Genomic DNA, 26,663 nt, shown 5'->3' with positions numbered 1-26,663 from the left:
TCTGAAAATTTAAAAAGGATTGGATAATACTTGTGGGACGTAGATAAAATATAAAACTAGGGAGACGTTTTTGGACGGATGACACCCTTTTCCTTCCTTCCATCGTTCTGCTATTTTAAACAATAATAATACTAAATCTGAAATCTCGAGGGAGGCGAACCTAAAGCCTCTTTAAAAATCCTCAGCTTTTAAAACAGGATTATCAAGTAAATCATTGAACCCCCCCCCCCCCAACCTTTATTTTCCAGCTCACTCTACCTCCCATAACCTGACTCTCAGTTTTGCTACATGTATGTATTTCCAACAACAAGTCCAAACAAGTTTATCGGGTGTTCAGCGTATTCGGACTTGTTGGAACAGATCGTTTACTCGTGTTTAACTCTCAGCTCGACGAACTAACTTTTGTATTTCATTCAGTACGTATACGAGTTGATGACACTAGAGTGGTTATAATTGTAACAAAATCATAACTTGTAAGGTTATAATCACTGTCCTCCCATACGGTGCTGAAAAAGCTCGGTTCGAATCCGGTCAGCGACACTATAAATTTGATCATTAGTTGAATGGTCGAGCGCGAAGGTACATCTAGTGCACGCGTTTGAGTTGACCGTGGTTTAAGCCTGCATGACTGCTAAATACGATGGTGTTCTTTTATTCTCTACTTATGAACTTTTTCCTCGCGGATAGCAGAGGTTATAATTACCATCCTACACACACCGGCGGAAAAACCTCGGGTTCGAATCCCATCAATGACACGAGGAATTTTTATGGGTTTCATATATAATAAACACACGCACAGCATCCAGTTCTCATCATCTCATCTTCCATCTGTAATTATACTAGGAGAAATAATTATTCACAATATCTCTCAGTATGTGCTGCGTAGCTGTTTTGCTATTTCTGATTTACCTCTAGCCGTTCGCGTATATAATGAAAGTTCGTTTATGGCCTTGATCATCCCCTTCGTCAAGCCCTTCACATCCGCAAGTAGTTTAGCTCAACTATCTCGTAGTTTGACAGTCAAGTGCCACTACACCACTGCCGTCTTCGTAGCGGAACTGTGCGCATGACACGCTGATAAAACTCTGGCAATTCCTACTACACACGTCTTGTAGGGGCGATAAGTCTAGATGCCCACACAAATTTCACAAGGGAAGCAGAGCATTTGTGTAATGTCAAAAGTGGATTTGTTATCCCCCACCCCACCTCATCCCCTCTGTCGGTGGTAGTGAACGCGCACCATGCCCGAGATTTAACATTTTCCAGATAATGAAGAGGCCAGAAGATCGCAGTATGACCCTGAGTTTTATAAACTACGACTCCTTCCTCCATCCCTTACTCGCAATGGTAAAACAAAAATGAAACATCTCAAAGAAAGGAACAGTTAGGGACACGTGAATGTTTTCTATATGAGAATTCATCCCCTGGGTTTGGAGCAACTAAAATCATCATTTTAAGAAAAATACTACGAATAATGAAAATCAGAAAATTATTGATGTGTTTTAAGGTGCTGACTGAAGGAGGGGCAAACATGCTCCTCCTCCAGTGTTATGCAAGGGAGAGTATTTTCCTCTTTTAATTTATTGCAGATCTAATTAAAATATTTCCTAGAGATTAACATAGGACCTGGGGATCCAGTCGTTTCAAGATGGGAGGAATAAATATTCTTCCCGTTTAATAAGATTATCTATAACGGTGAACACTTAGAATTAACACAAGGAAACGAATACTGTATGTCCAAATACAATCATCACGTTTGTAAGAATTTAAAGTTTGGACGATGAAATACCAAACAAAATTAATTTAATCACAGTATTTAGCATATTCTTTGGTGATACATAGCAAGATAATTAGTAATGATTGTGTTCTTTCTTTTCGTGCAAAACAGGGTGGGAGTGACACTGAAAGCAGCTGCATAAAATTGAACAAAGCAAGTCATTCTCTCTAGAACATGTTCAAATTGCTTCGGCCATTAAGAATTAGCAGGCAATTTGTCCACTGTGCAATAAAAGACATAGATACTGCTGTAAATCTGGGCGCCTATGCACAGCCAGAACCTCAGAGGTCGTCGAGGTTATTTCCTCCCCGAAAACAAAAGGTGGTCGGCAGAGAAATAGGAATATCACTCAAGAACCACGTCAAGGTTAATTAAGTCAGACCTAGCAATAACATGTCTACCCTGTCTTTCTAGAGAAAAACATCAGCGCCTACTCTAAAGGAAATCAGGAGGGCATAATCAAAACTCGCCAATGCAGTGGGATAAGTCAAAACAGACGCAGAACGATTCTCTTCACAGAAGACAAAAATTTCACGACTGAAGTAAAATGTAATCGTCAAAGTGATCAAATTTACTTCTACAAGCTCCAGATAGCTGCTGAAATTATGCATAAGGTAGAGAGTTCACAAAACGCGGTAATTATGCACTTCCTGAAGACCTCACCAATGCTCTTGCAACCACCAATAAATGCTATAGCTATTCCAATTGTTGAAACCCATAGAGACTTTGGAATTATATGTGATAGTAACCTCATATTGACATGATTTTAGTATCAATTAGTTTAGAAAACAGTTAATTCAAAAAGCGAATCATGCTGTATAGTAGTAGTAGTAGTAGTAGTAGTGGAATGTGATGCAAGAAAGCAAATGTATGAGCTTATGCAGCATCAGCCAAAAAAAAAAAAAAAAAAAAAAAATCACACCATTCCCTCCAAATGCCTGTCCAGTTCCTCCTTAAATTTATTCAACCTATCAACTTCCACAACGACAGATGGAAGTTTTGTTCCAGCAATTAACCACCCGCTGGCTAAAGGAAAATTTCCGCACATCTATTCTACATCTGTCTTTTCTTAATTTGAATTTATGCCCCCTTAGATTCGTAATCTGAACAAGTGGAAGGATCCCATCAGAATTCAGCGTGCTCAACCCATTCAAGGCCTTATATACCTCAATCAGATCACCGCGCAGGTGCCTAGTCTCCAGCCACTGCAATTTGCAGAACTTAAGCCTCTCTTGGTAAGAGGATCCCTTCATTCCCCTCACCAATCTTGTTGCCCTTCTCTGTACACGCTCAAGTAAATCTACATCCTTCCTAAAATGAGGCCTCCAGACCTGTACGCAGTACTCAAGCCGTGGCCTGACCATTGCTTTATACAGAGGGATAATCACCTCCTTTTCCCTGCTAGCAAAATTCCTATATATCATTGACAAAACCCATGACCTGCCCTGGCAGCCTGTCTGCATTGCTCAGAAAACTTCATATCTGCCTGCACAATTACTCCCAGGTCTTTTTCATTTTCTACCACCTTAAGTGTAGTACCACACAGTTGGTACGTTTCTCTGGGGTTACTTCTACCCATATGTAGTACTTTGCATTTGTCAAGGTTAAACTTCAGTTGCCACTTCTTAGTCCATCTGCCCAAATTATCTAGATCCTGTTGCAGTAGCACACTGCCATTACTGTCATTAACAACCCTGCCAACCTTTGTATCATCTGCAAACTTCGACATTAAGCCTGATATACCTTCATCAATATCATTGATAAATATACAAAACAACAGTGGACCTAACACTGAACCCTGTGGGACTCCACTAATAACATTAGTCCAAGAAGAGCAGCACCCATTGATTACCACCCTCTGTCTTCTAGCACTTAACCATCCTTTTATCCATTGTAGCAACTTACCCTTAATGGATAAGTTACGAGTGCGAACCACACTTGTAACAACGCTATACAGAATGAGTTCACTATTTTTCACTCCTAATATCTATTTTCCTTTATACTTTCGTTCATGCTGTCTTGAATGTATCCTTTGGTAACTGTCTACTGCATCCTTCGTCTTCTGCAAACTTTTTTAAAAATTTATTTGGTACATATTTTTTTAACTGGATTGCTGGCAGAAAGCATACACTCCAACAGTTTTGTTTCATTAATTTTGATGATGATGTTTTTGTTTCTCCTTTGTTTTGATTCCAGATTTTCTGGTACAAGCATAGTAAGTTTTACTTCTTACAATCTCTACAATCTAAATGTTTAATATTTAAATTTGTATGTAGGCTTGCTCCCGAAATGTTGTAGTTGGTAACTCGGTGAGGAGTACGTGTGCAATGTGCATTACTTTTTGGATAACCCTAGTAATGTATTCCATGTTCTTTTTGTTCAAATGAGGTAACTCATCTCTTGGTTTCTTTTACCCACAGTTTTACTAGAGTGTTGTCTATACAAGCCTTTTGTTTATTTAATGCCTGCAATTCTTTTCGATTTACTAAATTTTTCATGCACATCTATTCAATGCTACTCTTCTTCACAAAATTAGCTTTGCGCTTTCTATGTTCTATTAAGTCTTGTTCATTCTTCGATTTACTCCATTTTCGGAAAGCTTTTTTGTTTTATTGGATTGAATTAATTAAGCGCCACTAATTTGATTATCAAAAACTTTTGCTTTTCTGCGAATTGTAGTTTAAGCTTGCTGAACAGCGGTGTGATTTGATGAGTTCTAATCTATACTCTTTTATACCCTCGATACCTTTGTTTTTGCAATTTCTGACAGGTTAGCAGTTTGAATATTGATTGCTTCGCTGTAGTAGTAATACCATCACTATACTTCAAATGAACTTGAAGTAAAATCACATAACATCAGGTTCATTTGAATGAACTTCAAATGAACCTGATATTATGTGATTTTGCAGAGTAGAACCCCAAATCCGGCTTCTTCGTGGACATAACAGTCCAGATTTTTTTCAAAATTAGTATTTTTTCCGAAAATTCCAGTTTTTCGTTTAGGAAACAGAAAATCGACCACAGCACACCGCAATTCACAGACAGTGTATGTGGAGCAATATGGCCTTAGTCGCTAATGCTTCTGAAACACAATAAAAACAACAAACGCCACCATTAGCCTGAAATGCCCTCATTAATAAATACAAAAAACAACAATGGGCCCAGCACCGAATACCGGGGGACTCCACTGATAACATTAACCACGAAGAGCAGTTACCATTGATAACAACTCTTCTGCCACTCAACCATCCCTTTATCCATAGCACTGACTTGCCCTTAATGCCACACTGCTCTAATTGCACAGCAGTCTATTATCTGCAACTGTATCAAAAGCTTTCCTAAAATCCAAGTATATGATATCAAAATTATTTCTTGCGTCTAGTACTTTTGTTACTGCATCATAGTATTCAATCAAATTGGCCAGACAAGATCGCCCCTTGACAAACTCAAACTTTAACCAGTGACTTCATTATTATACTCAATATTTCCCTGGAATAGAAGTTAAACTAACAGGTCAGTAATTACTCATGTTACTCGCTGAGCTCCCTTTATGAATTGGAGATACATTTACACATCTCCAGTCTAAGGGGGCTTCCTCTGAATCCAAGGGTGCTCTCATAATTATGGCTAAGAGTTTGCTTACCTCCTTTTCTGCTTCCCTTAATATTATTGGATAAATCGCATCCACCATAGGCGCCTTTCTTACATTTAACTTCAGCAATTTCTCTTTCACTTTCCCCTCAGTTATTAAAAAATCATTTAGCTCCGTGGTATAATTTGATAAACGTGTAGCTTTCACTCATCTAAAGAATTCCTACTTGTGAAAAGTCTTCCGAGTTTCCCGGAGAAAAAGCCTTGTTATCCTCGCTTGAGACCAACTAACTCAGCCATGGAGTGGGGGAAAAAAAACCCTATTAAAGTTTCTCGAGTCATTGATGGTATTCGAACCCGGGTCTTTTCCACCTGGTGTGGGGAGGATTGGTCATTATAACCATTCTGCTACTCGTGAGACAAGGTTATGCATGTCAATTTTGTCAATTTTGGCTTGGACTAAATATCAGGGGTAATTCATTAATTTTATTGTATAATACAGTAGCTCTGATCCCTTAATCTCCAGAATTAAGGGGAAATATTAATCCGTACTGTTGAATTGATCCAGTGTCTGCCTAAGAAATAAAGGTTATTTCTTGTGGGTTATTGTGGGTTCGAATGCTGCTTTGGTTGTGGCTGTTGCTATTGTCCCCAATATTTTATATTATGATAAAGTGAATTGTTTTGAATATAGTCCCTAAGACGGAAAAATATCAAATTAAAAAAAAGAAAGGAAAAAACTTCCCAAAGGGCTTTAAAATCTGATTGGATTGCACATCATAACGTGCTTTGAGCGACCAGTGTTCAAGCCCGTGACTACTAAATACGGTATTATTTCGTGTATTCTATTGATCTTGTGAACTCCTCTGACCATGTGGTCGTCCCAGAGTATAAACAGAAAATTTATTTATTGGACCACCTCACCTCAAAGTTAACCTTCAAATTCAACAGGTTAAATGCCTCGTAATTCTTATTTCCAGGAAGGAAACTGTATTCATCTAATATAAAAATTTCAGGCTCGTAAAGAAATCTCGGTGCTTTTACAATTCTAATTTATTTCCAATTCCTGTCTAAATTTTTCTTTTAAATCTAAAGAAAAATGAGCGATAGACTTATTCCTACAAACATTGAATATATTTATTTAATATAAATAAATATATTTTTTTAGATTTAAACAAAATATTTTTGTATATGCGTACCAAACTTGCTTTTAATATTTTTTTATTAATTATTGTTTCAATTTGACCCTTTTCCGAATTTTTTTCAATTTGACGCCTTTTGTTTCAATTTAAATTTTGTTTAAATTTTACGCGTTTTGTTTCAATTTTACCTGTTTGTTTAAATTTAACGCTATTTGAATTTGTTTCAATTTTAGTGGTTTCAATTTGATTTTTTTGAATTTGTTTCAATTTCAGTCAGTTTTAATTTGATGCTTTTTGTTTCAATTTAACGTTTTTTGAATTTGTTTCAACTTTCAGTTGGTTTCAATATGACGCCTTTTGTTTCCATTTGAATTTGTTTCAATTTTGCGCTTTTTGCTTAAATTTGAATTTGTTTCAATTTGACGCTTGTATAGACAACACTAGTGTTGTCTATAAAAGCGTAAATTAAAACAGAGTGTCTTTTAGCGTTTAAAAAAAATGCACATTTTTCTTCAATTCGCACATACTTTTTAAATGCCAAAGAAAATAGAATAATAATAATTATTATTATTAAAAATTCCTTAAAATTTCTTAATATAATCTAAGTACAAAGCTAACTAATATGAAAACAAATCAAAAGTATGAACTTTGTACCTTCACAACAAGCGCGCCTTCATACCAAAATTGCACCTTCATAACCAATTGCGTAAATATTTTGACTTTAATCAAAAAATTTACGCACGTGCTATGAAGTGCTGATTTGATAAGTTATTAGACTAAATGATTTCACTTTCTAAAGCAAACCTAAATTTTCCTTAATAAAATTTTTATTTTTATGATGACACTTTTATGATGATTTTACACAGGGAAATTCATCATAAATGCATTGTACTTATAAGTGGTATGTTAATAATAAACCTAACTAATTTAAATCATCTGCTGCGATCTCTTACTCCACCCTCGTTCCGGCACACAAGAATAAACACTCCTTAGTAGCTGAGGTCAATCGGCTCTTTTCAACCGATCCTGTTTCCAATTTTTCCAAATCGAAAATTGCCACTCATCAAAAGCCCACCTTCGAAGGCAAAACTTTTTGAGGTTCCGAAAATGACAGCGAGCAACGCTGTTTGGAAAACTGATCCTTAGATGAGGGAAAAGTGGCTGGATTGTACTGACGCCTTCTTGTACAAGACATGTGATATGTCAACAATGAACAGACTACTGTCAATTTTGGCTTGGACTTTTTTTTTATTTCTTTATTTTTTTTATGCTTCTCCGCGACTCGCGCTGATTAAGTGGCGTGTGTGCTTGAGATTATAAAAAGAAAGGCACACGCGTCTAGTAACCAGAGACAAGACAGATGAAGTAGAATTAAAAGAAGGAAAAAATTTTTAAAAGAAGATCTTACGAATGGTGTCGCCACTTACGATCAGTATTTTCTCATTGCAAGCGGAAGGAATCTGAAAATTTTGAAAGTCTGTGGTTTATTTCCTGTAATTTAGACAGATATCGGTTTTTTACAAGCCATTGTAGTTCAAAACAACACACCATTCTTCCACTCTTCAAATTTGGCTGACAGGTGGCGCTTTTAATGGCCAAACGATGAGGCAAAAAATTCAGAACTTCCTTTCCCACCAACCTTTTCATCGATAGCCGGGTTGGGTTGTTTAAGGAAGTGCATAGCAAAGTAAGGCAATGAGGTGACAGTATAAATGTCTACAAATAGAGTGTATTCACGAGAAAACTGGCTTGCCTAAATCATAAATATAGGCAGGTCAGAAAAATCCTGCCTAAATCATAAATATAGGCAGGTCAGAAAAATCCTGCCTGTATCAAATGGTAATTTAAAAAAAAATTATCCATAAATGTATTTTTTTCACAAGTTCAAGGGGTGTGGCAGTTCTTTTTTTCCTATTTTTTGGTGATGTGCACACATTTCCGCACTGCTGGTATTAAAGTTGGCGTGCACATATCAAGATTGTGGAAGGATGCATTCCCTACTAATGTATATTTGAGGAATGAGGTTTTGGCAAGATATAATTGGAGAGAGAGAGAGATTTCTTTAAGGGGTTTTAAAAGTATTTTAGAAACGTAACTTTGTACGCTATAACAACTTTAAACTAAGATGAAATAGCAAAACCACTCCGGGAGAGAGAGATGATTTGCGGCATATTTTCCACTGCCACAATAAATCACTTCAAGTCAAAAACAGACTTGACAAGGTCGAAGAGCGGCAAACTTCAGTGAAAGACCTCCCGCGTTAGTTTAAATAAAGACGCGTGAAAAGTGAATGTGGTGCAAATGAAAATGGCGAAATGTGGGTGGCAGGGTGGCTTCGATCATGCTGAAGAAATTATTGTGCCAAGAAAAATAATGAGGTATAAATCACTCTCTGAAATAGAAATTGAAATAAAAAATAATAAAAGAAAGAAAGGGAGAATTACACGCTGTCATGCAGTTCTTTATCGATTTGGTGCTTCGGCACAATTACACACTGATGGTTCCTTATGATCGAGTTCCAGCCGGTATCCTCGAGGATTGAGAGCTGCCACATTTTAAAATTTTCCGAATTTTAGAGAAGTATACATAGTGGTTGAGGTTTTGGAGAAGGGAATTTCAGTATATATCAACACCAACAACTGAAGTTATTTACATCTGTAAACGTTTATAATGCTCGAAAGGAAGTTTTGATGGTAAGAAATATAAATAACAGTTCAGTTTGTTACATTAAACAAATCAAAATAAACAAATGTCGTAGTATAATTTCTGATTTCTATGACTGATTTCGAGATGGGTGTTATTGTTGGAGGATGTCACGCTACTGGCTTTTCGATTCATGCAATTGCTGACAGTCTACATCATCTAAAGCAACGGTACTACCACCGTCCAGACGCATAGAAAAATCATGGAATAAAAATCTCGTCAGACATCTCTGCAAGGCCAGACCGCTGATTGCGGTCTGGGCTTGAAGGGATGTCTGATGAGATTTGCACCAGTTCGTTGTTGCACCATGCAAGGCCGCAATCAGTCTTGCATGGTGCAACAACGAACGCCGTAATTTTCGATAGATCTCTGGAAATTGGTTCTGTGGAGTGACGAAGCTTGCTGCGCACCTTATTCTGATTAGATGGATCGTGTGGAGTATACAGTATCTGGTGCTGAGGTACATTGTGCCAACAATGAAGTTCGGCCGAGGTGGGATTATGGTGTGCCGCCTAGGACCTTTCCCAGCACGACTACTATATCGGGTATCCACGAACGCCGACCCCTACCTTAACATTTTGAACATCCCATTTTTCTTACAGTGTGGTAGTTCTTTGGTATAGACACGTTTTTTTTTTTCAACAGGATAATGTCCCATACCATACCGTCATGAACACGAATCTAGAAAAGTTGGAATGGCTTGCGCAGAGTCTAGTTTGGTTGGGAACACCTATGAGATGAAATGAAACGTGGGGCGAGGATCAGATCAACACGTCCCACAATGATGACTCAACTAGTCGCTGTTCTGAAGTAGGATTGGAGTTTAGTCTATCATTCGTCGATGGAAAGCCTACCCAGGAGGGTGGAGTGCGTCTTAGCGGTCAAAAGGGATTCACGCTCTCGAAATTAGTAATAATGACGTCAGACATGCGTGTGAAATCGGCGTGTTACCGAATCCGTTTTGGAGGGTAATGTGCAATTGTAATTATAAATGTATATTGGATGGTGCTCTATAAGAATAAAATAAATTTCTGTTTATTCTTTGGGGCAACCACTTGAGATCAGAAGAGTTCAAAAGATAAAGAAAACGCAAGAAGATCACTATTTAGTAATCACCTGGGCTTAAGCCACGCTTACACAAACGTGCGTTCTTCTGTATCCTCCGGCTTGACCCTTCAGCTGCAGTAGCCCATTTGCTTTTAAAATGCTACATTTAAAAGATCTTCCTGTATTTATTTACGTGCATTTGGAATGTATAACTGAATTACAAATGTCAAATATTATCCGAACAGCTAATGCCTAAAAGTTTGTAAATATTTTTATTAATTTTCAAAGTTGTTGTTAAATAGGACCAACTTGTTTACCAATTTTTATTAAAATCTTTATAAATGAAATAATATTTAAGAAACATTTAAGAAATTTCGAATATTTCAGAAAGGTATAGAAGATTCCTGAATGTACTAGGAGGTTATAGATGATTCTAGAATATTCTAGAAAGTGGGAGTATTGTTTCAATATTATAGAAGATTGTAAATGATTCTAGGGTGTTTTGCAATAATATAAATCGAGGAGTAAGATTAGAAATCGAACACCCATCATAAAGAAAGAGTGTTTGGTGTAAGTTTTGTGTTTCATGTTAAACGTGGGAAGGAATAAGGAACTGAGTATTGAAAAAGAAGTGCTATTGTAACTCTGTATAAAGAAAGTTACTCCGTGAGAAGTATTGGTAAAACACTGTGTTTCATTTAAAGGAGTACAAACTACCATTCAATGATTCAAGAAGATTGGCAGTTTAAAGAGAAAACCACGATCAGGACGACCACGCTAAACAGCGGAAGCACAAGATAAGATCATAACACTGATTTCTAAAATTTCTAAACACTGATTTCAATCGACGACTTCTGTATGAAATCCGAGCTGAGTTCAGTAGGAACAGAGAAACTCCCTTGGCTATCTCCACTGTAAAACTTCATCATAAAGCAGGACCCCTACACTACCATGAAGCAGGACTTAGTGGTCGTGTAGCAGTCCGAAAACCTTTATTAGAACCTGAAAATCGAAATAAATGGTTGGCTTAGGCAACTGAAGAGTCAAAACATGTACGTACTATGGACAGATGAATCCAATTTTTCAAATTTTCGGATCCAAGCGTAGAGTTCATGCGAGACGAGAAACTGAAGTTAAAATGGTACCATCAGGCACGATAGTGGTTCCATCATGATCTGTGTCGCTTCTGGTTTTCTAGAATGGGTGATATCGTCAGAATTGAAGGAGTAGTTTTACAACCGGAGAGGGTATTGTAAATTATGGTGTGGCCAACCCAATCGCCTGACTTAAACCCAATAGGGCTTTTGTGGGACCCTCTAGACTGTCAAGAGTTTCTGAAGTCTGCTCATTTTCGCAAAATTTATGGGAAACTTCGCAAATCTCTTGGAATAATGTTAGTCAAAACACTGTTATAAAATTAATCGCCAGAATCTCACTTCGGTGTAAGGCAGTGATAAAATCTCGTTTAGGATATTTTGATGAAAAATCAGAATAGTTGTTAATATTAATTATTTAATATTTTTTACTGTAAACTTTTCAATGCTTGTTAAAAAATCTTAAAACACTTTGTGATGTGTTGTTTTTTATATTAAACCTTACGTTGTCATAGCTAATAAAAAAATTAACGAAAACTGTTGTCATATGCTGTGAATCCAAATCTTTAGACGGGAGTGTACCTATGATAGACAGATTAGTATTAATATTGGTCATATGGTTCAAGTAAGCCAGGAGTTTACAGTACCGCTAATGGAAACTCCCTGGCTGAATAAAAACTTTTGTTAATAACAATATATAGAATGGCTAAATATGCATGGAAGCGTTCTTTTCCTGCATCTACCAAAAGAAAAGACAATATTTACTCCAATTTCTTACAATTTCCTCATCGTCAAATGTGACTCTCTTATTCCGCTTTGAACTTTACCAAATGCTCCACCTCGACTGCCTTTTCAGGTAATTTCTTCCGCGGACCTATAGCACTTTGCCCGAAGGTAAACTTCATAAGGTCCAGCCTTCTGTTTTTTTTTTTTTTTTTGGTTTGTTATGGGGTTTTAGGCGTATATATATTATGTCTGTAAATTGCATGTGTGTGTTCTGTAGTCGATTTTCCTGTTTGCTGGACGAAAAATCGAGGTTTCTGAAAGGAACAGCCTTCTCATTCCGTAAGGTTTGATATTTGTGCCCCCCCCCCCCTCGTTCTTGTTTATGCTTTCTGTGATTCCCTCATTCTTTTACTGATCTCGTCTAGGGCCTTATATACGAGTACCTCAATTAGTTTCTCCTAAGATGTCTAGTTATCAATCTTTTTAGTTCGCACCTTCTATGCTGTTCTTCATATGAACATTTTTAAGGGCGCCTTACTGATCTGGTTGCCCTTCTTGTACTCTTTCAAGAAGCTCTGTTATATGTTTTTTAGGCATAGACTTTAGATTATATTTAAAATGCGACTCCTTATCGTCTTATACAGAGAAACAATGACATCCTTCTCTATACTTGAAAAGGTCCTAAAAGTCATAAACAGATCACACCACGTGCCTTCCTAGTCGCCTGTTTACACTGAATGGCAATTTTCGTATTTGATTGGAAAACTTTCTGAAAAAGTTTGTACTCCTTTCTCATTAGCTAATAAGTAACTTCTGGATTAATATGCCCCAGGTGGAAAAACCTTACATTTAGATGTGAGGAAGGGGCAACAATGATCTCTCAGAGCCTCCACTTGCTCCGCTGGTTCACTCTGAAGAATGTCTGTTTATGGCTACCTTCTGTTTATTGTCTTTTAGCTGGCCACTGATACAACGAACAATTTTCAGTTCGAATATTGTTCGTCGTATCAGTGGCCAGCTAAAAGACAAAAAAACAGAAAGTGCCCTCTTAGCTCAGTTTGAATTTACGCCCCCTCGTACTGGCATTATTTACAGTAATACCGAGAAAATTTCACCGTCATTGATATCACTTTACTATCCCCTTTCAGAGTTTTATAAACCTTAATCAGATCTCCACTAAGGTATCCAATTACCAAACTGTGTAATTCACATATTCGAAGTCTGTTTTCTTGGGGTGCGATTTAGATGATCTCATCAGCCACGTTTCTCTCTCTGGACCTTTTCAACAAGATAATTTTTTGCTGTAGCCTCTTTTACTTGGACCTGGTATTCCAAGAATGGTCATACAATTCTGCAATTGTTTCATCGCTTTTGCATTCGAAGTATTTAGTATTATACAGTATACTGAATCCAATATATTATTTTTGCAGCTACGTTGATATTATATACTATCAAAATCCTTCTTGAATACATGTTTGTCCACAGTTTCATCCTTTACATATCATTGGAAATGTATTGACAAGAAATCGAGTTTGTGTGTGATATTAGTGCAATTTATGAGGGTTTCGAAAACTGTCCCACAATGATGTTTGGCATATCAAGTATATGTCAAGCATATGGCATGTCAAGTATATTGCGATAAGTATAATTTAACCAGTTTAGTAATATTTTCTGCAGTGCATTTTAAATTGAATGATTCTCTTGATACATTGAGATCCAGTCCAACTGTGATTTTAGGGTGTTTTTTTTATTCTTTTTGACAAAAAAAAAAAAAAAACAGGAAATGAAAACAATCCTGAGGAAGCTTATTATAGGGAATGAAGTTTAGGATTAAATAAATTAACCAGTGAACATTAAAATTCAACTTTTTTTACGATTAAGAACTAAAATATGTAAACAAATTATCCAAAAATTCTGGACTGAGTTCGGAATATTCCTTATAGCCTAATGGCTAACCTTCACGATAAAATTCTGGGAAACTATGATCTTAAATTTCAAAAGATAAAAACAGAGAATATACTAATCAAGGAGAATTAGAAACAAGAGGGGGCCCCCAGCTCTCATTCCTCAGAGACTCCACTTGCTACACACTGGGTCACTCTGAAGAATACCTGCTTATGACTACACTCTGTTTTCTGCCTTTTAGCGGGTACCTGATCCAACGATGAATCTTTCTACAGTACAAAATCTCTTCCTCCTTAGTTTCAATTTACGTCTCTTCATTTTAGCGTTATTTACAATAATACCGAAAAAAATTTACCATCATTTACATGATTTTACTGTGCTCCTCAGAGTCTTATAAACTTCAGTCAATTTAAATGGTTAATTAATTGTTAACCAGAGGTTGAAAGAGGATTTCCAAGTCACGTTCATTTAACTAAATAATATTGCAATTGCTGTCAATGTTTCGAAACCGCTTTTGGATTCCGTTCTCAAGACAAGTTACTGTACTTTAGAGGTTACTGGACTCGTGTCTATGGGTGTGTGTGTGTGGGGGTGTTAGACGACAGTATCTTGTGTCTTTGAATTGCGTTCATGTTTTGGTTGATTTTCTTGTTTGCTGGACGAAAAACACGTTTTTCCACCAGAAAAAAAAATATGCAATCCTCTTCTGAGACCGCTTAACTCAGCTACGTTGTGAAAAACATGGGTTCACAACGTAGCTGAGTTAAGTTTTTTTTCCATGTTTTTTCCAGGAAAATACATTAGTCTACTAGAGTAATGTTGCTGGACTATTATTGTATTAACTCCTCCAGGACAAGATGCTCTTCTTCAAATCGGTAACCACCATGTTTCTGTTTAGCTCATTTCCTTCGCTTGTGGGAAGCATGAAAATCTTGAACTGCTTTGAATGGATTGTATACGGATACCTGAAAGTTCTGTGCAATTTGTTTGATAAATACTGTAGTTTGGATAGTCGCAAAAATGGAATGTATTTTGCGAAAGTGGAATAGCAGATGTATTTGAGAGAGAGAGAGAGAAATTAGCACTGGCAGAAGCTCTTGCCTCGACCCTGTGTAAAACTAGATTGATTAAGCAATTTGTAAGAATTTGATAAGAATGGGGACTGCTTCAAATGCAGAAAATTTCTACAAGAAAGTTCAAAGATGCAGTCTTTGCTATCCTCAAATCAGGAAGTTAATCCTGATTTGAGGACAGTTTGAAGTAACAATGAGGCATGGATTGGCTTCAGGAATATTATTCATCAATTCTTGGGAAAAAGAACTACTGAATCATCCAAGAAACATCTAAATTTCAAAATGATTGTTAGAAACGTGCTGAGCTACATTTCAAACGATGAAGAGATAGAGAGGGCGTGATGTCTAAATTTGCAGATGATGTAAAGATTGGTAGAGTAGTTAATGATCGCCGCTAAGCACACCTTCTTCAGAATGACCTAGATAGACTTCAAGGATGGTCAGAAAAATGGCAGCTATGCTTTAATCTAGCAAAGTGTAAGGTATTGCACCTGGGGAGCAGTAACCCCAAAATAACTTATACAATTGGCGAAGTTGAACTAAAGCCAGTAGTGGAGGAAAGGGACTTGGGTGTTACGATACGATCAGACTTTTAAGTTCTCTGAGCATTGTAGACAGGTTACAAGGAAGACCCATGGTGTCCTATCGATAACGTATCGAACAATTGCTGGTAGAGATAAAGACGTCATAATCCCATTGTATAAGGCTATTGTTAGACCACACTTGGAATACTGTGTTCAAGTATGGAGACCGCACCTAAAGAAAGACGTTGTGCTTCTTGAAAGGGTCCAGAGACGGGTAACTCGCCTGGTGTGATCGGCAAAAGGGCGTCCATATGAGGAAAGACTTTGAATATGTGGGTTGCAGAGCTTAGAAACTCGGCACTTTAGAGGAGACTTGATTGAGGTGTTTAAGGCTCTGAGAGGCTTAAGCGAAATGAATGAGGATGAAATTTTCACGGTTATAAATGATTCTAGAACAAGGGACCATGATTTCAAGTTATGGGGGTAGATGTTTAGACTGGATTACAGGAAGTTTTATTTTAGCCAGCGAGTTATAAATTACTGGAATAAGTTGCCTACATGGGTGGTAGAGGCTGACAGTTTGGGGAAATTCAAAGGTCAGCTGGATAATTACTTACGAGAGGAGGGAAACGTTTAGGTTGTCCATTTCCTTTTCTCTTATTTATTATTATTATTATTTTTTTATTTTCTTATTATTTTATTCTTATCATTTTATTTAATATACATTTTGTTATTTTATTATTATTGTTCTTTATTTATTTGTTATTTTTTATTTATTATTATTATTATTTTTTTTTTTTGGCTGGTGGAGCATAAGCTATAGGCTTCCTTGCACCATGTGGCCATTGCTAATACTAAAATACTAAACATTGGGTTGCAATATGAGCTTAATGGTTAATTTCTTATATTCCTATTTGGACCACTTCCCCGGAAGATCTTGGTAGTGTCAGAGAAGAACAAGGAAAAAGATTGTATCAGCCCATCAAGACAATGGAGAATAGATATTAAGGCAGATGGAGTGTCAACATGATGGCTGATGACTGCTGGTCATTGAAATGAGAGACTACTGGAGAAACAGGTGAAAAATAAAACAACAACAACAAAAAATAATAAATAAATGATTTTTAAAACATTTAAGAAAGATATTTACCAAAATGCCTATATCAGCTCTATTCCTTTATTGGACAAGCGAAGTCAATTCAAGTAAATCTTCGATCTTAATTATAAATATATCAAATCCCTAATAGAATAAAAATAGGACAGGAATTTATAGATTTCATTCGAGAACAAACCTGATGTAGTAGAAGAAAATGTAATTATTTTTGAAATATCAGCATTCCAGAATAAAAGCACATTGGAATTTCAAAATGAAGAAAAATTTGATTTATCTGACTAGGATAATCCTTCAGATAGAACGATGGAAATTGTTTTCCCTTTAACTGCTAATGGAAGAGATTTATGTACGTATTCTTATATTTCTGGGGTGTACTTCATCTCAACGAACCCGTTTTCGAGGTGAGTATCGGAGCGTGTCGTTGTCTTTCAAATGACAAATCTGGAAAGAGGTCTCCGCATATTTAGGGTGGTAGATGAGGGGCGAGATTTCATACAAAAGTTGCGTGTTACATTTCTGCTGCCGGTGTTACATTTCGTTAACTGCAAGAGGCGGAAGGTCCCCCTCTACCTAAGTATCTGATAACACTGATATTTGATCAGAGTATCATCATTACAGTGTTTGTCCTGCCATTGAAATCCAGGAATCAGCTTTCCTCCAAGATACATTATACTGGATTAGGACGTGAGGGGGACAAACTTCCCTGACCCAGACGATTAAATGCTTTATGAACTTCTTAACTTAATTTGAGGGTTAATTTGATGACAATAAAAAGGTCTGAATGACTTAACAGAATATTTGAACAATTGTTTCTTAGCTTTGCAGAAGGCTCACTAGAAACTCAAATTACATTGGAATTTGAACTTTGATCCCTAAGCAGTTACAGTCTACGTACAATTAATTCTCAGATGATATGTATTGCTTTCATTTTAAGACATAATCTGTAGTTAATCTTAGATTTTCTAGAATAGGCTTTAATGCATAATCTGTATATAAACCCTAGATGCTCTACATACTTTTTATTTAATTTAATAAACTTTAATACTCATAAATCCTTCTATAATATTAGATACATTATCCTAAATTAATCCCTAATACACAGAGATTAATTTAGGATAATGTTTGAAACGTATTTTAGAATAACCTTGGTGAAAGGGTATTGCACTATTCATTTTTGATTGGAGAATTTCTAACGAATTAAACATGCAGCTTTAGTTTACAGTTGCCCGTTTCGATTTAGAAAATTGGAATCATCATCAGATGGTGTAACTTGACACTGATTTTTAACATTGCTGTTATCGCCTTGTTTATAAAAATTATAAACATTATAAATTTGGGTTTTCTTACCTGCGGTGGTGTGGCGTCCTGTCTCTTTGCCTTCTGTTTTTGAACCAGTTGCTCACTTGCGTTAAAGTCAGTCCTGTCTGTTTAGCCAAATTTCGTTTCTCGTCAGGGGTAGGGTAGCGGTTCTGTTTATAGCACTCCTTCAAGGCGATCCGCGACTTCTCCTTGAAACAATACACCGTTTCTTCTCCGTCCCAGATGGTCTTGGGCAGTGGGTATTTCCGGCGCAGTCGATATTTGTCCACGGCTCCCAGTGGCCTGCCCCGAATTTTCTCCGCCTCTCGGTAGTGTGCCTTATACCACATCTGCTGCAGGTCGAGGTGATGTTGGGGATCGAAGCTGTGGCTCTCGAGGATGGCGTACAGTTCCTTGTAGTTGCCCCTGTGGAATGCTACGGCTGCTTGGGCTCTCAGTACGGACTCGTTACCGCGTAGAAGTTCACTTGGGGGCAGAGACCACAAAAAACGTGCCAAACGATCGATGTCGCCCGCCTGTTGAAGAGCTTCGCAAACACACGCCACTTGTTCGGGGGAAAAGGTGAGATTTTTACCGCTCAGAAGATCTGCCAGCTTGGGGTTGTTACCAGAGAGCACCACCCCGTCCGACTGGTACTCGCCGCTGCGGACATCGCATGAGGTATCGTTCGCCGCTTCGCTGTTTGTTGAGACGCTCGTGGTGTGGGTAGTCTTCAGATTGCCGCCGGCGACGTTCGGTCCGTGCTGTGTCGTGTGGTTCATATCCGTCCTGGTCTGCAAGTGGGTCGAACGGTACATCCTCTCTCCCACAGTGACGGGCAGACCCCTGCTTGCTCGACCTGCATCTGTCGCCGCGTCGATCACCGAATCCAGGGTCGAACGGATGTGTATCGCAGTCGGCAAGGGTCCGCACACGGGTGCTGATGACTCGGAGATAATGGAAGCCATGCTCTTATTTCGACGGAGATTTTTCTTCGCCGTGTGGGTTTTAATGGCCGTGATGGATGAGTATTTGTGTGTGTACTCCGAGAAACGCAAACCTGTCGCTTAAGAGTGTACCAAAGCGTCGGCCAAGACGTCTGAGATTGCTGGTGGCAGTCGGTCGCTGCGTCACCCCTGGCTCGCCGCCTGCGATTGGTGTTCAGCGGACGACCTGCTCTGTGATACGTTCAGGATGGCGAGAGAGGTTGCCATCCATTAATCACGCCTCTCTGGACGTTGCTTTGACACCACCGCCAGCTTTTGTGTCGCATCGAGTCGTTTTATCGCCAGCTAATGATGATTAATATTTGATAATCATTTGCGTTTCACGCCTTTGCGGCCGTTTTTCTCACTCGGGCATCGAATATCCAGATGTCAAAGGTAAAAGCGGACGGCAAAAGGATGCCGAAGATCTGTTTCTATGCTGATGACATGCGAAAGTTAAGATTGAGGCACAGCGTGTTCTTTTCGCTTGTACTTTTCGTTCTTTCTTAGATTTTTCTCGCTGCTTTTGTGTTGTTAAGGTTTGTCTTATGACGAGGGTCTTGTCAATACGAGTTCGGTTCCACTTAGTTGGAGAACTGTTTCATGCAATACGCATGTTCACATGGATTTAAACATTTCAGTTTAACTGAATTATTCGAAATACTAATGACATCCAGAATCTACTTATTGCAATCATTGGAATCTGTAAGTAGGGACTGTTGAAACCAGCTTTTCTAAAAAAAAAAAAATTATAATGGGATCCCACTTTTTAAAGACTCGTTTGAATTTTGTTAGTTCTGGGTTTAAATAACGGGTTTTGTTGGTCCCTTGACCTTTGAGGGGTTCCTGTAGCAACTGCGTCTTGCTGAATTCGGCCATGGTCTAAAGCAGCATAACACAATAAGATATTTAAAATGAAGTTTAGGAAGGTCAAGAACCGAATAGTTGAATGCGTTTTTGTTAAATCATCAATAATCCTACTCCCTTCCCCACCATATTATTCAACAGCATCTACAAAATCCCTGAAACTCCTTCTTACCACCGAAGAACACATTCTAAAATTAATGTCGCATAGCCGCGTAATAAGACAGTATCTCGAAGGGGATGATGGCCATTGACCATAAATACAAGTTCAGAGGTTAGAAGTCAATCTGGGGCTGTTTAAGGCAACTAAGGTCACGAGAGCCTAAATCTGTGCCTTAGATTGGCTATATTATCACGGAGAAATTCATTGGCAATAATCACCAGCCAGTCGTATTTGAGGTGGCTTTGGAGGGAAAGTATTTCCCTCAGAGAAGTGTGGTTGGTTCCCCCACCCCTTCAAGTTGTTCGGGTAATCCAAAATACTTGACTGATTGTGGTTCTATAATTTTACTAAGGAAAGGGATAATAATAATAATAATACAATCTTCATTGTTTTATCTTTCAACATATACACGCGTAAACTTTAGAGATAATACAAGAACATCGTGGTATTTAGCAGTCACGTAGGATAGAACCACGGTAAATTCAAGCGTATTTACCACGTTTCCCTGGCCTCTGCGTAATCGGCTGTATAACTTGTTTTTGGTAGTTATCATTATTTTTTTTTAAAAATTGAATCCTAGTACATACAGGAGTGACCAAAATAATGGACACATCTATGATAAAAGTTACAGGTATATGATGTTGGGCCACTGTTTGCTTTTAAAAGTTTGTATTCTGTATGGCATACATTCAAATGAATCTTGAACTGTCTTAAGAGGAAAATTGGACCATTCTTCATGGAGGAACACTTCAAGATCCTTGAGTAATGAAGGTGGAGGAAATCTGCTTCTCACTTCCCTCTCCAAAATTGCCGACAGTGGTTCCATAACGTTTAAGTCTGGTGATTGTACAGGCCACGGCAGATGCTTAACCTCAGTTTCATGTCCTCAGACCAAGATTGGACACATTTGGCTGCTTGTATTGAAGCATTATTAAAACATGGCATCGTTTGTAGGAAACAACGTGTGTACCATGGAATGAATCCCATCACTCAGAATATCAAGGTTATCAGTGGCAGTTAGGTCTTTAGGTCTTATGCTCACTCTGAATTAACATATTCAGGGTTAGCATAAGACCTAAAGAATACCAATTATTTGGAATAAGACCTTATTCCAAACCATTGTCGATCCTCTTCCTCTATGTTTGACGATTGGCACAAGCCAGTCAGGATGATGCGCTTCCTTTGGCATTCGCCAAACGCAACATCTCCCTAATGTTGAGAAAAATATGAATGATGATTGGTCTGAAAATATGACATGTTTCCAATCAACAAGTATCCAGTTTTTGTGTTCCTTACACCACTGCATCCTCTTTCTAGCATTACCATCAATAACGAGTAGCTTGGAAATAGTAGCTTTACCATAAATTTCAGCTTTATGAAGTTCTCGCCGAATTGTTTTACATTTTGTTTTTCCATACTTGGTAAGTGTTTCGATACAGTTGCTATGGGTATATTTAAACAAATCAGTAGTTTTAGTCGCAGATGCCCCTGCTAAACGTGCACCAACAATTTGACGTCTTTGGAATTCAGACAGTTGTTGTTGTTGTTGTAGTAGTAGTAGTAATAGGGTTTTGACTTAGGACATATTGCTCCTTGTATATTGTCTGTAAATTGCTTGTGTTCTGAGGTCGATTTTCTGTTTTCTGGACCAAAAATCCGAGTTTCCAGGAGAAAAAAACCATGCTTCCCTCGCCTGAGACCGACTAACTCAGCCACGTTGGGGGAAAAGCCTATAAAAATTCCTCCCGTCATCGATGGGACTCGAATTAAGGTCTTTTCCATCCGTTGTGCAGAGGATGGTGATCCTATCAGGTGTTTCCATTGTTTTGTCCATCCCTGTAGGATTATAATTTTAATTAATAATAATAATAATAATAAATGGAATATACTGTATTTAATAAATATTTCCACGATTTTAAGCGAAGTTAGTTCTTTGGGAAGGAGTGATGACTGTATTAGGAACATAGGATTGCTAGGGAAATTTGCCAGATTCATTAACTATTTGCATTTATGGTGGAATCCCTCAACAAATCGATTAATTAACTGGCGAATTCATGTCAAAGTGTCCAGTGAGCCACCATCAGGAAAGCGGTTTGCTGACAGAGCCGGACAACAGTTAAGTTTCGAAATGATTTGTTCTTCAAATAATGATTGGTGATTTCTAGTCCAGCTAAATGACCTTGACGCCGATGGTGTTTTGGTTCCTGCGTTGCTATATTCGCTTTATTCTTATCACAACAAACGTAATTCTCTTCCTGTCTTCGCGATTTCCATAATTACAACCCCAAACCACATGTTCTGGTAGGGTTTCCGGATCCTCAACAAGGCAGCCGCCTTGTAAAGGTGGGGGGTAAGTGGGGTGGGAGATATCTGAAGGGACCTTTGACGAGTGTTGGTGACATCTCTAAACGTTGTACGGCCTTTTTTCACACGTTTTCGAGGGCCATTCACACACATTTTTAGCCCTTTGTGAGTCGAACACACACTTATTGTCGTGCAGAGAGCTAAAGGTGCCGTACCGCGTTCAACAATCGGCAGGTTGAGTACGGGGTGAAGTTAGCCCTTGACGAGCTTGTGCTGGCTGAATAGAGCGAAAGAGAAAAGGCGGAGATAGGGTCGGTCACGAGTTGCGGATTGCTCACGCCTCAGTCTGGACGATTGTCGCGGGTCGTTTTTGACCAGAAAAGAGAACGCACGGACAAAAAGTGTTCGGCGCCACCCCAGCGGGTGAGGGACGCAGTGATTTCGCAAGTTTGCTTTTAGTTTTTTTTTTTATTCTTAATGAACCAGATTTCAATAGAAAATGAACAGAATTATTGGAAAAGGAACCTAGTCAGATTCTGTTTCCTCTTTGGACACAACTCATAAGAGAATTCCCAAAGGGGTTTGCAATAATTTTATCTTTTAACAATAAAATGTACAATAATATTTCGCTGGCCCACCTCTTCCTTTGATGACTGCTGCACATCGTCGTGGCATCGATTAAATAAGGTTCTGAAAGTATTCTGGGAAATCTCATAGCACCAGACATGGATTAATGCTTCCTGTAGGTGTATTTGGTTTCTTTTGCATTGCTGAAATGCCCATTTTGTTCCAACGATTTTCAATTGGATTGAGGTCTGAACTGTTCCCAGGCCATATTATTATATGAACTGATTTATCCTTCAGCCATTTTTTCATATAAAGACAGCGAAATAAATTCCATCTATTTAAGCAAGAGTGCACCGCTTCTTAAATTCAAATCTTTTGCTAATTTTATGAAGTAGTACTTACGGCTTTGGCTTTATCACATGGAGTAGAGTCGTCCTGAAAAATGCAATTGCCAACGTCTCCATAATGATCTCTAATTGTGGGAGGTAATTTTTCCCGCGAATGACCTTGTGCACCTCAGCATTCACTGTACCGTTCACAAATTCAACACAACCAACTCCTGTATGTGAAATGCAGCCCCATATCAGTTGAGATGCAGAATATTTGACTGTGGACACGATACAATCAGGATGAAATTCTTCTCTTCTGGCTGTCCGAACCATGCAACTTGAACTTTGATTCATCAGAGAAAATAGCACATGTCCATTGATCTTCAGACAGAGTAGCGTGCTCTTTTGCTCACTTTAGACACTGGACTTTCATTTTTTGTGCAAAAAGTGGCTTTTTTCTTCGACGAATTGCTACTAATCCTGATAAGAAAAGACATCTACGTACTATACCATTACTTACCTTACTCCTGTATCCTCACCAAAGGGTATTTTCATCAAAGAATCACTTTCCTTTGATGTCCATGTATCAAACATTGTGAGGGCAGCTAGCAAAAAACCAGGATTTCTTAAAAGAATCAAAGATTTGTATCTTTACAAAATTTATGTTAGGTCAGCCCTAGAATATGCCTCCCAGGTTTGATCCCCACATGCAACTTACCAAAAACAAGAAATCGAAAATATCCAAAAGAGCAATGCAATACCTCTGTTTCAAAAGTGGATTACAATATAATGAGAAATCTTATCAAGAGTAGTGTTATACTCTTTGGACTTGAAACGCTGGAAAAAAGAAGATACAAAGCCGATCTACTCCTATTTAACCAGCTGGTAAATGGTACCATGAATTTCCCTCACCTCGTTTTACAAATGAACTTCAACGCACCGAAAAAGAAACCACTTTAAGAAACCATCCTATGCAAGAAGTAATTATGGATATTACAACTACTACAACAGGACTGCAAAATTAATTAACAAAGCAAACTTGGAGATATTTGATACTCCTGGATACTTCATGAATCTCCAACCGAATCACTTGCCTGAGCCTTTAAATTGATTTTTTTCTTCATTTATGTGCTTTTGCCGTTTTTTACCTGATGAAATTTCAAGTCTCTGCTTTGGAGCTGTGTAACTTTATTTTTGTTTTTGTCCACTTCCTTTCTTCCTGTTTAGACTGCCAATTTCTGATAATTTTCCTAATAAACGTGCCACTATTGACTGATTACAGTGAATCCTTTTAGCTGTCTCATCATGCGTAATGTCCCTCTGCATTCAACGCATGGTGTTAATTGTGAAAAGCCATTCCAATAGCACAGAATAATGGACTCGTGGCATATGAACTGTATTTATACTGCTGCTAGGGTGATGCAATCGTGTATGACACGTGACATCATCTAAGAGAGCTTATGGATGATGCAATAGGGTAATGCTATTACAAAACATATATGATATATTGTCGATGCAATTATTTTGAGCACCACTATAGATGTTACGTATTCTGAAGGTCGGTTTTGAAAGAATCCTCGGCTTGAGGGGATTAAGCATCCCCCAAGGCTGCTTTAATGGTCGTGTATGAAAATAAACTGGCCAGAGAGAGTGAGAGAGAGACTTTATTGACAACACGTACGATAGAAGATGACTTAAAAGGAAATCACGACGATGAAACGCTAATTGATTACACAAAAACGGCAACGTGGCCGGCACTCGTTGAGAGCTGCTGCCTCTAAGAAATGTTCATTACACGATTTTTCTGATTCTTTCATTCTTCCTGCATTAGTTTAATGGAAGTGATGCGGTTCTCTCCTTACACATCTCCCCTGCCCGTAACTTTGATTCGAATAAAAGGTGGTCTTCATTGCAAGCAACGCCGTCATATGATCGTGGTATGTCCGTTGCTGCTCTCGTCAACCCTGTCGTACAGCAAAGCGGATCACCACCACGAACAATGGAACTGATGTAGAAAGGAGAAAAGAAAGCTTAACTGTTTTCTTGTCCAGCACTTTGCGATGGACAATGAAACAGCTAAGATTTCTTAAAAAAAAAGGGCGATTACAGATAATTAGCAGCTATCATTGATTATTGTTCCGATATAATAATAATAAAAGAATTTAGATCTAAAAAAAGGATCTAATTGCTTGCGATTATCCTTCTCTTAGATAGAACTTGGAGATTATATTTATCTAAATATAACTCATATCGATCTTCTATAATATCTCGCCATCTAACTTCAATACTGCTTAATGGTGCAGCGAATTCCAGTCTAGAAAGCACTAGTGTTGAATTAGCAGGAAAGGTTCTGGCTCCCACTGGCAGTGTCAAATTCCTAGGGGTAATCCTTGATGCAAACTTCACCTATAAACAACAAATCCAAGCTCAGTACTCCAAAACTTTGCCAGCCTTCTGGGGAATGAAAATAGATTTGTGCTGAACTCATAATAAAACAAATAATGAGGAAATACCTCGAAACGTACTTTAGTAGCGTGCTCTCCTGTGCCATGGAAATTTGGTCTGCGGCACTTCCCATCAGCCTCAAGAAACTATGGGGGGCTAAATTCTGGGTGCTGAAGTGGGCCAACTTGTGATCTCACCAGATCTACACGACATCCAAATCTGCACTCTGCTCCAACTTGCAATACACCCCCACATTCCACAAAGCCCATGTCAGAAAAATAAAGGCATTTCTTCATCTGTGTTCATCTAAGCATGATTACATGAACAGCTGGAACACGGTTGGTTGGCGTTTGCCAGGAAGACACCTTCGCAGTACTCCCTCTTTATGCTCAAGGCTCCAGAGGTTATAGGGTTTCAAGAGACACTTCCGAAATGTGTCTTTGGACACTCAACTTGCTGAACATTGACATTGACCTATGGTCTATTGACAAGTCATATGGAGATGACATCTTAGCCTATCTTACTGTATGTAAAGGATTGAATCATAGTACATACTTGAACACATACTTGAATCATACTAATTTTGATCCCACTATGTCTTTAGGCTGTGCTGCTGTAACAGAAAGAAGGAAAACACCTGTATCAAATTATGGATTTGCTGAAATTGGAGCATCGTTCACTCATCAAATTTCTCACTAAAGAAGGAAATGAGCCCAAGGCCATTCATGAAAGGATAGTAGCTGTGTAACAACAGTGCACCTTCAGAGTACCAGGTGAAATTCTGGTCAAAACAATTCAAGTGAGGTAGAGTCCATCGAAGATGATCCACATCCATGAAGGCCTGTGACAGTGACCACTCCAGAAATGTGCCAAGTTGTAGAACCCTTGTGCTGAATTACAGACGTTTAAAGGTGCCCAAAGTCTCTAGGGAATATCACATATATGAGGGTACAGTTATAACCATCCTCCATGAACATTTGGGGGATGACTAAGGTCAGTGCAAGGTAGGT

The 26,663-nt window shown here is 38.2% G+C and overlaps 1 protein-coding gene across 1 annotated transcript in view; it reads right to left on the bottom strand.

Annotated features, from left to right (window-relative positions):
- The window catches only part of LOC150085008 (uncharacterized), a 67,839-nt gene extending 48,876 nt beyond the window's left edge, over nt 1-18,963 (bottom strand). Inside the window, exon 1 of the mRNA XM_090376433.1 lies at nt 18,044-18,963. Within this exon, the coding sequence (XP_090232559.1) occupies nt 18,044-18,963 (920 nt within the window). The remainder of the gene's footprint in view (nt 1-18,043) is intronic.
- Nucleotides 18,964-26,663: the final 7,700 nt, after the last annotated feature.

This window comes from Mastigoproctus giganteus, chromosome 6, assembly GCF_048544385.1.
Source record: "Mastigoproctus giganteus isolate SK-2022 chromosome 6, ASM4854438v1, whole genome shotgun sequence".
Lineage (NCBI taxonomy): Eukaryota > Metazoa > Arthropoda > Arachnida > Uropygi > Thelyphonidae > Mastigoproctus > Mastigoproctus giganteus.
Note: the sequence above shows the minus strand (reverse complement) of the source record. Positions and strands in the feature narration are given on the sequence as shown.